Source organism: Pagrus major, chromosome 1, assembly GCF_040436345.1.
Source record: "Pagrus major chromosome 1, Pma_NU_1.0".
Taxonomy (NCBI): Eukaryota; Metazoa; Chordata; class Actinopteri; order Spariformes; family Sparidae; genus Pagrus; species Pagrus major.
This window is the reverse complement of record NC_133215.1, coordinates 8,726,413-8,737,907: the sequence shown is the minus strand read 5'-3', so window position 1 is coordinate 8,737,907 and position 11,495 is coordinate 8,726,413. Positions and strand designations below refer to the sequence as shown.

The 11,495-nt window shown below is 42.7% G+C and overlaps 1 protein-coding gene across 2 annotated transcripts; it reads right to left on the bottom strand.

Annotated features, from left to right (window-relative positions):
• Window positions 1-585: 585 nt before the first annotated feature.
• LOC141008096 (beta-1,3-N-acetylglucosaminyltransferase lunatic fringe-like) lies at window positions 586-10,969 on the bottom strand. 2 transcript variants are annotated; one of them, XM_073480346.1, is made up of 8 exons: window positions 10,468-10,969; window positions 5,711-5,759; window positions 5,117-5,219; window positions 4,882-5,035; window positions 4,578-4,663; window positions 4,333-4,492; window positions 4,152-4,237; window positions 586-2,927 (listed from the first exon to the last, which is right to left on the bottom strand). In XM_073480346.1, the coding sequence occupies exons 1-8, from the start codon at window positions 10,828-10,830 to the stop codon at window positions 2,861-2,863; spliced, it is 1,068 nt and encodes a 355-aa protein (XP_073336447.1). In that variant the 5' UTR covers window positions 10,831-10,969; the 3' UTR covers window positions 586-2,860. The 2 variants fall into 2 exon arrangements, with proteins under 2 accessions (XP_073336447.1, XP_073336525.1); XM_073480424.1 differs by lacking the exon at window positions 586-2,927 and adding an exon at window positions 3,945-4,022 and having other exon boundaries at window positions 10,468-10,923.
• Window positions 10,970-11,495: the final 526 nt, after the last annotated feature.

Here is an 11,495-nt window from a genome sequence, read left to right as displayed (position 1 = left end):
TAATATACTTAAAATACAATATGGCTAACATTTTTAGGGATAAAATGATAAAGTCATCGGCTTATTTCCTTCTTTGTCCTTGGTTTACACAGTTCAAGGACCTTTACAAACACCTGAGAAATACTATAAAAGGGTTCGAAGTCTTTCACTGGTAAACAATATCCCTAGTTTTGAGTAGTGTATATAAAAATGGTCATGAGGAGCAGCAGTCGGACAGTTTCCTAACTAGTTTTGACACTATGCAGGAACATATGCAGCCAGCAGGTGTCACCGTCTCATCAGGAGCATTTTCAACCTGTTTGTCTAAGTGCTCCCCACGGTCCACACAGTCTGACATCTCTGAGCTCAAAGTGGGAGAGAGACCATGACACACACACGCAGTCCGCTAATGCTTTGCCTTTATCTCTCTAGGACTCTTGTTTCTCTGTGTGTGTGTGTGTGTGTGTGTGCTGTACTTCTATGGGGTTACCGGTCCCCAGACAGGAAACCCAGTAGCTCATAAACAAGGTCAGAGGTTGAAACAGTGTCCATTACAGCTCCATTTAAAACCCTCAAATTGTTAAAGAACACAATCTCACACTCAAGTATCTGACCAAAAACTGTTTTTATTAGGCTAACCATAATATCCACATACAGTCCAGATACTGGAGAGAGCATGTCCGCTTCAGAAGCCACGGTTCATCATGTACATTCATTTAACGAGGGACAGAATTTAATTTTCACTCAGTTGTAACAACTGCTTTCAACACACAGAAAGATAGAAGACGACCCAACATGAGTCATTTGTCAATAAAACCTCAAAAAGGGGACATCTTTGTTATACTGCTACTGTATAACATTTTAAATCATTAACAAACATAATCCATCCATTGAAATGGATAAAGACTGGTGATATCCAGCTTTTTAGAAGAATACTTTGCTACACAGGCCTCACTGGACGAGTCCAGAATAGAAAATGTGTCTTAGGAAATACCCTAGTTGGTGTTTTGCCAAGAGTTAAATGAAAAGATTGATACCACTCTCATGTCTGTACGTAAATATATAGCTGGAACCAGCAGCTATTTAGCTTAGCTTAGCTAAGTCAAAAGACTGGTGACAGGAGAAAACAGCTAGCTAGCAAGGTTTTGTCTGAGGGTAAACAAATCTGTGTATGAGCAACTCTTAAGCTCATTAGTTAACATATTATATCTTTACACAAACTGATGGTCTAAAAAAGAACAACTTTTGCTAACCAGACAACAGCTGTGCTTCATATTTGGCGTAAAAACATGAGTGGTATAAATCTTGACATCCAACTCCTGTCAAGAAAACGAATGAGTGGATTTCCTAAAATGTCTGACTTTTTTTTCAAAATGTCCTTTTGTCATATGATGAGTTGCAAACAGCAGAAATAACACAACAAAGTGCTCTTATACTTCAGAGAAAGGATAATACTGAACACTGACAAAATAAAACCTTCAGATAAGAAGCCTGGATTCTACAAAACCATGAAACTCCCTCTGATGTCGGTCACCTCATTATGCGGAAAAAAAAAAAAAATTATACATGATTGTTCCTTCGGCATTTCTGTGTCGATTACTTCATGTATTGAATCCAAACTGTTTAACACTGGAGTGTGTAGGGTCGCATGTGAGCAACCAAACAACATATTTACATCTTTCACAGCTGAGAAAGTGGAGAGAAGCCACAAGAATGTAAGGAAAAAGAATAACAGGCTACATTAAAGAGCAGCGGCTTAGAGTGGACCCAGCCCCTGTCATGTTCACACGGGACAGCAGTGGGATTCCAGCAATAAAGCCACAGTCAAATAAGTCTCAGTCTTAACCCTGGCAGAGGCCTACACACTTTGGTTCAGGGCGAAATATTTACTTGGAAGACGAGTAAAGTACGCTAGTTTAGAGACGATTTCCTCGTTCAACTTTGACCCACTTTAATTACCGTAGTTGTGTGCGCAGTTTTTCAGTGCGATGGCATTACGACCAACATTCATTTCAATTTTACCTCCAAATAAAGTGGTTAAGATTCTGATTTATGGAATATTTTAAGACTGTGATATATATATTAAGACTGTTAGCTTAGCACTACAGCCAGCAGTAACAAAATCTGCCTTCCAACAGCTCTAAAGCTCTCTGATGTAACATGTTATGCCTTACTGGTTTAGTTGCTACAAAAACCGAACGAAAAATGACTTTCACTTTGTCGAATACAATGTTTTCATACGAGATAACATGATGGAAGATAAAAAAGAAACAAGCTGAAGCAGAGCAGAATTAGTCTCTGAGCCTAAACATTACATGCCGAGGATAACGTTGAGCTCAAAGCACAACTGAGCCTGATGCTAACAAAAGAGCTAAACATGATAGAGGACAGCTGAGTGTAAAAGATAAGGCAGGTCTGGCAGGCTCAGTTTGGAGCCGAGATGTCCACTACAGAGGATAAACCTTTTTGATTTAGGTAACAACACTGCTTTTCGTCTTGTAGCCCCCCTCAGGTCAAACGTTACATTTTTCTTTTCTTCAGAATCCAAGAACAGCAAAGTCAACTCTCCATTTCTTATTCATCAGAGGAGTTCGGCCTTTTGTCTTCATCTCTTGTTGGAAGTCTGGGCCTAAGTAGAGTTCAGGTGTCAAACTCATACAACTGCAGTTCTTCCTAAAAAGTCAGTCTACTCCTCAGAGTGCTGTTGGACGTGAAGAAATTGTTTATGTCCACATGTTTCAGGGATTCTTCAGCACTTGGGAGCAACAGTAAGACTCCTGGATGTCTGTGATAATCTCAGTCTCCAACAGAGAACATTGAGTTTAGGCAGACATTAAAACTTCTTCTCCTCCATCAGTCTGAATGTGTCTCCAGTTAGGTGTTAGAGACGCCGGGGGCTGGGGCACCAAGGAGTGTCTGGGTACAGCAGACAATGGATCGACCTGAACCTGAGAAAGAGACGGAAATGAGTGTCACAATGCCTGGAAGCTGCCAACTGGGGATTTCAAAATAAGACCGTGAATACAATTAGTCCAGTGCTTACACACATACACACAATGAACAAAGCCAGGAAACTTGTCATAGTAGTAAAACATTCCCAACCAGAAGCGCTTACATAAAGGAGAGATGTAGTACACATGTTTTAAAACTGAAGCTTTTCCTGAAACAGACACAAATACAATATACAGCATGTACTATCGATTGTTTGAAAAGAATCTTTTTCAATTAACCCGTCCATCAATAGGTCAGCGAGTTTCTCTCATTACTTCAAGCCCTCCCTCCCCCCCATCAGCGTCTACTGACAAGGCACAGAAATAATGACAATTCAATACACAATGATACAATAACTGAGGAGAGGTCAAAGCAAAAGCAAAAGAAAGAAGGGAAGGGGGGGAAATACAAAACAAATCCCCTTCATGTCAGGAAGACTTTTGTGTTTTATCCTTTGTATTGTTTTGCTTTTATGAATGTTGTTCCTCTGTGTGATGTACTGCTGGAAATTAAACAAGGCCGCCTTTTGTGTTAGACTGGGCATCACAGACTGGATCCTTTGTAAGAAAACAGGCACTGAAGTTTAATCTATTTTCAATCCAAACAATGCATTAATTAATTGGTGAGATGAGTGAGCATTTTTTCTTAGCCGATTAATTAAAGCAACATTATGTAATTATTTTACCTTAAAATAACAGCTTTAAAGTCATGTTGAACATGTTACAGTGTTTTGTAAAAGGGTGAACGATGTCTCTGTCACTTGTTTCTGCACTATGTAACTTCAGGTTTTCAACAGATAACGTTGTTTTCTCTGCAAAACAATTTGATGTAAATTGCAACTGGCAGTTCTCACCATGTATATGCAAACAATTAATCAGTTAATCATGAATTTAAATGATCGTAAGTTGTAGCCCCAGATGATTTTTTCTGACAGTTGCATATTGCAAACGACGACATCAAACACATCCAACAAAGGGGTCATGGAGGAGAGGAGGGAACGGTCCAGAGTGTGGCTTCATTTCAGACAGAAATATGCTTTAAATGTTCAGAATCTGGGATAATAAAACAGTTGTGTTAATGCTGAGAAAGCCCTAATGAGAGTGGAATAAAGTCTTATCAATTCCCATCCCTAGTTCCTTCCCACATATCTCCATAAACTAATACAAAGACAGATATTTTACCTTGTAGGGTCTTCATTTATTGAAAATGCTCCGTTCAGGTTGACTGTGTTTCTGCTGTTTTCCACCGTGCCGTAGCTGAGCGTCACCTGATGAGGGGACAACAAAACATAGTTTAGACAGCCGGCAGATGAGTACGTCTGTGTGAGTTTGTGAGTGTGTGGGTAAGTGTGTGTGTGTGTACCTGGCTGTGTATGTCTGACACCAGTCCCAGGTTCTCCAGGTGCGAGTGGAACAATGCTGAGCGGATGAGGCTCACGCCGAGCAGCGCCTCCACGATGTAACCGACGGTGCAGTCGTCAGGAAGGCGAATGTGCTCGGCTGTCGCCATGAAAGTGCCGTCACTAGACGGAGAGAGAACCGACGTTCGGTGATGTAGCTGACAAAAACACCAAGAAATTCTCATAACTGATCAAAGTAAGGATTTACCTCGACCAGGGTTTCATCTTGAGGGCGAGGCCGCGGCTCAGACAGAATCCTGCTCCTCCTGTGGCGAACCAGAAACGCACCTGCTTCTGCACAAACACACACACACATACAGCATTAACGAAGGAGCTGTGATCATGTATGAATGATCAATGAAGGACAAACCAATACAGATCTCAGCATTTCAAAGCTTTTCATTGTTTAGTTTAACTATAAAATTTTCACTTATTAATGATGTTTATTATTATTATGTTTATATAAATAAAAGTAATGAAAGACAGTAATCAGTAAATGAATAAAACTTTACCATCTCAGTGGTGCCGAGCCTCTCTGTGGCCTCTATCGGTCGCTCGAGGCTCGGCCGGCCGATGTAGACGTCCTGCGTGTGGCTGTACTGAGACAAGAGCTTCAACAGGGAGCCGACGTTCAGGTAGTTATCATCATCAACGTGACAGAACCACCTATGACAGACGACGCCGAGGGTTAGGAAAAAGCTTTCTGTGTTTGTTTACGACAAGTGTTTGTTTTGCAGCGTGTCTTACTTCTTGCCAGACTTTATGAAAGCGTCATACTCCAGAGCCATTTTACAGGAGAGGGCCTGACGATTGTGGGCCGCCGAACAGTTGGTGTTGATCAGGTGAGCTCCTGATAATAACAAACAAACACAAGTCAGTGACCAACTCCGGCACAGCAACGGTTAAAGACTTTAAATGAGAAAGAAACAAAGAAAGATGTTTACTTGATGAAGTAACTTTGAATAAAAGTTCACTTAGGAAGCGGGAAGCCTTTTAAAAATCTGATCCCATTTTAAACTCGAAAACAACCCAATAAAAATCCTCATTATGCATTCTTCTGCAGTGAGTTGAACGTCGTGTGCGATAGTGAGAAGAATACCTCATTGAAAGTAAAACAATTCCATGAGTAAGATGAGGAACGGCCTGTTGATTAAACCGAAGTGACTTCCTGCACTTTCAGGGAAACACAGTATTGCCCAGTCAGCAGCCGTGTTCCTGCTTTCCTGCTCACAGACTGCAGATAACGCTGCTGCTACTCAGCAAAACTGCTGTGTGTGTGTGTGTGTGTGTGTGTGTGTGTGTGTGTGTGTGTGTGTGTGTGTGTGTGTGTGTGTAGCTCACCCATCCTTTTCCTCAACTTCTCATCCTCTCCATCAGTGAACACGTACGTCTGTGGAAAAGAAAGCAAACACACACAGTTCATGTTATTCCAGCAGCCTGCAGTGACCAGCAGGGAAACACAAACACCAGCTCACAGAAGCGCTTACTACTACACCGTCATTGTTCATTGACGACTGTTAACGATCTCAGGTGAGACTCCACCTGTTTCCTCGGTCACACACACACACATGCTGACACACACTGCAGCAGCAAGTAATGCTGATGTTGGATGGACGCCAAGACAAAGGTTAGCCTCTTGTCTATCAGCAGCAGAGCAGCTGTAGCTCTGTGTGTGTTTGTGTGTACATGAGTGTTTATGCGATGAGTGACAGGGTCGAGGGTCACCGCGCACTCAGGAAGCCGTGTAGACCCCTCAACTTTCCACAGGAAGTAAACACACGCTGGGTGCACACACAGAGCGGTCTGTAAATACCGTCTCGGCTCTGACAATGAGGCTTTCAGTTCAGGCCGTTTACTTTTACGCTGGGTGAGCGGTGTGGGACTTTTTATACACAGTACACAAGTTTAAGGATAGTGTACAGTTGAAACTGATGAGAATGTCATTGGTTTTGCTAGTATTTGGATAGAAACCACAGAACTAGAAAACAGGAATTTGATCTGATGACTGATGACAAGTGAAGGGACCAGAACTTCTTCTGTGGACCATGAGTGTGTGTACAAAGTTTCATGGCAATCGATCCAATAGTTAGCTGACTTCATCATCCATAGATCGATGCTCCAACCTGGCTTAAAACAGTCAAGTGCCCCAAGTTAAAACTGGGCTAGATTTAGTTGTAAAGTAAATGTTTTGACATCTCGGTTGCAAACAACATAACTGTGTTTCAACAGCACTTGAGTGACTGTATTTCAGTGTCTAGATAAGACGTACCTAACAATGAAATATAGCCAATTTAAATGTTGTTAAAGAATGGCTCTTTGTGTCCCTGAAGTCTATAAAATGTTCACTTTTCAATAGAAGATGTCAAGATGACTCTGCAAATCAACAGATCAATACTAACTGGGTTGCTGCAGGGCTGGCTTGGCAGAGAATCTGAAAGAAGAAGATCCCAATGTCTGCTGATGTTTGTGTATTTTAGCCGTCGGACGTTAACTGACTGCTAAGGACTTGACACCCCAAATAATAAAGATAAGTTTGCTTTCAGGGACAGAAACCACAGAATGTGTCCCATCACTTTCTGAGTGCACTTTGCAACCTTCCTGCCCGGCAGCACGAATTCAATAATAACTCTCTGGTCCAAGTTCTGTGTGATCACATCACTGCCGGTGGTAGAGAGAAAAGAAAGAGAGACTGAGAGAGAGTCCAGCCAGCTGTGACTTTTTGTCAGTCTCCTTTTTTTTTCACTCTTAGCCTTTTTAAGCCTCCAGAGAGCAGTCAGCCTCTTGTTAGAGTGTGTGTCTGTGTCATACCAGTGTGTGCTCAGGCCCAAGCTGGGTGGGGAGGCAGGAGGTGGAGGAGGGTGGAGGGGTCAGTGTGAAGAGAGAAAATGTGGTTTTGAGGGGGTTGGTGGGTCAGTGGATCACCAGGAGTTGAGCTTTATAACACAGGAAACAACAACAACAACAACCGAGACAGGAGAAAGTGGCGTCTGTCTGTGTGTGTGAGAGAGAGAGGCAGTGTGTGTGTGTGTGTTTGCTCTTGTGATCAGACACATTTTTAGCTTCCCGTGAGAAATCTGGAGAGTTCCCAAGGCATCTGTGCTTGTGAAGGTAACACTGTGAGAATGTGTGTGTGAGAACGTGTGTGCTGCTGTGTTTCCATTACTCAGCAGTCTTATAGTATAGAGGTGTGTCTGGGAAACAGGTAGAGTTACACACACCTGAGCGTGAGAGCAGATGTAGGAATGCGTCACACACACACAGTCACACACACACACACACCAGCATTACATAGCATTGCCTTGTTTCCACACAGTTTACGCCGCCACGGTTCAACGCAAGGAAATGCATTTCTCTATGGGAAGATAGGAACGCATGGGGGAGGATCTTATCACAATTTCCTATCACCTACGCCGAGGAGGTTATGTTTTCACCTCTGATAGTTAGTTGATTTGTTAGCAGGATTACACAAAGAATACTGAACAGATTTCCACGAAACTTGGATGGAGGATGGGTCTCGGCCCAGAACAGACCTCATTAACTTTCGGGATGGAAGTTTTTCTCACTTTCTTTAACGTTACGATAACAATCATCCATATTTAGATGGCTGGCATCTATAAATGGGTTCAATTTCATGCAGATCCTAGTAAAAATCCAGTTCTAGTGGATTTGAATATGTTTTATTTGATGTTAGATAGGGCTTGCCTGCACTGGGAGCTCAGAGCACCACTGCAGTTATTACACTGCTAGCTGGTTAGCATGCTAACTTCAGTAGACATTTGTGCAACACAAAACATAACAAAGACTTTGACATAATGTCAACACTGTCGTTTTGTCACATTTTATTTTGTTAATGTCTTAAAACTAAAATTATTTCATATTGCACCTTTAAAAGATGAAGTATGCCATAGAGCTTTTCACTTAGAAGACTTGAAATGTTAAAATGTAAAATTAAATATATTAATGTATAAATAAAGCTGTATTACGTAGAGTTCCAACATTTTTCGCCTGTCCTGGGCATATTTCGGAGTTAACAGAGGTTCCCGTAGGAATTAATCCACTTGTTGACTCACATATGTGCACAGAGCTACGTGGAAACGAAGCATTACCCTAATCTTAACCTTAACCCGACCCTAATCTTAACCACTGACCCAAAAATCATCTGTTTTCCAATATGGACACAGCTTTAGTCCCCAGTTGCACCGCCCGTCCCCAATTAACTCCGCTCTCGAGTCTGAAATGTGTCCTCGAAAGCATCCCAAGTCATACCCGCACTCACACACATCAGCTGATCCCTCTACATAAGCTCTATTTACATGTCAACAGTCTCTGTGCAGCTTGAGACGAGGCTCGAACGAGTCCTCTGAGGTTTAAATGGAAATCACAACGACCGCTGTACGTTCCACAGTCGTGTCTGCATTCGATTACGAGCTTTGAAGCCGCTGGGTGCAGTTCACCACAGTCCCATGTGTTTTATAGCAACAGATTCATCTTTGACTCACTCACCACTGTGATTCAGACCAAAAAGCTGTCTTTTCGTACCGTTTGATCTCAAATATTTATCTCTGAGGCTCTTTACAGCTGAAACTCCCCCCCGAGCCCAACAGCTTTCTTTCAGATCCAGAAGTCATGTCTTAACTCCTCCAGATCACAGGACTGCTGGTTTAATGACTTGGACAAGATGTCCTCTAATGCAATTGGTAGCAGAGGAAGAATTGAAGTGACAAAATGTATTGTTTTGGTAATTTATCAAGCAAAAATTTGAGTTTCCTGTTACTTAAATGCTAGTATTTTCTGGTTTTCTTACACTTCCACTGAAGTAAACTGAATATCTTTGGGTTTAAGACTGCTGAACGCAGCACCTTGGCTCTTGAAAAATGAAAACAATCATTGGTTGCAGTCTCGTTAAGAAGATTTACTTACATGAAATAAACAACTGTATGATAGAAAACGCCGAATTACATATAAAAAGTCCAGCACTTATAAAAGGACTCGAGTAAAACACAAATATCAGTATCAAAAGTGAAAGTAATCGGGCTGTTAAAATAGCTTCAGTGCAAAAACAACTATAGTTGTCTGCAACATACACCTAGTTGTGTTTCAGTGACAATACTTCACTCACACTGCCGTGGAGTAGAAGAAGAAAGTTGACTGAAAAACACAAGTAGCTCAAATTGTGTCCCTGAAACTGCAAAGCCTCTCTGAAATCTAACTTCCTCTACTATTTCACAGCCACGACGAATCAGTTTTCCTGACGTTTGAAGCCGTCTTTTATGATGCAGACGACAGTGAGTCTCTTGCTGTGTGTACTGATGACAGCCTGGACAACTGTTTTGTTGTAATTGGAGTCTTGAAACACATCTGCATCTCACTACTGAGACTACTTGAGGAAATCCAGGGTTCATTCATCCACTATAGAGTTTCCTCTTTACGTCCCCTGCCTGTATTATGTCAACACATTAAGCGGCAGTGTGGTCGGCCCGTCGGCCCTCAGATCTCCCTCTCATACATTACAAAGGCCTCTATCTCTGTTTTATGATTCGCTGGCAGGCTGGATCAAAGAGGCAGCTTCTTCTGGAAACCACTCACATTTGAGGGGGTTTATAACTTGATTGCAATTGCAGCAGCAGGAGGAGGAGACGAGGGGAAATATTTACTATACATATACAACTTCCCCTGATATTTACAGGAGATCACACTTTTGCATGAGGCCAGATGATGTACAGCTGAGCTCTGATCTTAATGAATAAGCACTGATCTGACATGAAAGGGTTTTTTTTTCTCCCTCCATGTGACCCATCACACAAACACAAGATCTTAATGATTCACGAGCACATTAAAAGTACAGTCTGGCAGCCTGTTTATTCTCCTGTTGCATGACATTCAGGGATTTGCACTGAATGAAATCACACACAGGCTGTTGATTATTCACTTTCTGAAAGGTTTTACTGAAGCATGCAGGTAATCTGAGGCTCTAACAGCTACAAAAGTCAAGTTGTTTATTCATCTCGAGTTAAAAACACATATCTGGGTTATTTTAACTGTATAAAACCCTCAAAGTGTGGCCCAATCCAAGTCTAAGTTTCCCTCCTCTGGCTCACCTGTTGCATGCTCCTGGAGATCCAGGTGTCCAGCAGCAGATCCAGCCTCTGTCGGTGGTATCTCCCGGTGGTTTTCACCGCTATAAACAGATCGTCCGGGGAGAGATGCTCCACCGGCCCGGGGGGAGCGCTTCTCCGCGTGGGGCCGCTTATCGCTCTCCTCTCTCGGGTAAGTTTCTTGAAATACGCCGAGAAAACTTTTCCGCCCGGCGCTGCGACCGGAGGCTCCACCGGGTCTCCGCTGCTCGGGTGACCGACGGTGACGACGAGCATCCCGGTCACGAGCAGACAGGTGACCGCGGCGGCAGCAGCGCGCGGGGCTGAGCCGAAGGTGATTATCGATCCACCGGCGGGTTTCCACATTGTGACGCAGTGGGTGGTGTTACAGCTTCATTCATGGACGGGAGGGAAGTCTGAGAGACTGTTGTCTTCAGTTTACAACATCTCCACAGTGGACGCGCAACCTACAGCCGCTCAGTCTGCGTCCTTCACTGGATGACCTCCTGCTGATTTATTTCAGTGGAGTTATAAACTCCTCCAGGGGGCAGGGCCGGGCCTGGGTGAGCCAATAGCCGGTTTGAGCGCTCGGGTGTGGGCGGAGTTAGCCAAGCAGAGAGGCCTCTGGATGAACAAGCACATGGTAGAGAGCAAGCAGACTTCATTCATCTTCTTCAGATGTGTCTTCCCTGAGATTAAGGGGTTTTCATTTTTCACTTTAGTTGTTGGAACAGCCAGAAGTCCTAGCGTTATTGACCTGCACTGTAATTCACTAAAGTCAACTTTAAATGAACTTAAAAAGCCAGGAAGGAAACCGACAACCTCAGAATTACCAAGCAAAGTAGACTAATACATTTAGGTTGTAAAAGCTATAAAAGTCTATACAACTTAAAGTTATTAATCTACTTTACTTGGTCATTTTGAGGTAATCTGTTTCCTTGATCTTTTAAAGTAAAGTCAGGTTTTACAGCGTGCACTATATAAAAGTCTGCTGAGTGGATTCACTCACTTATTATATGGTGGTGTGTTAG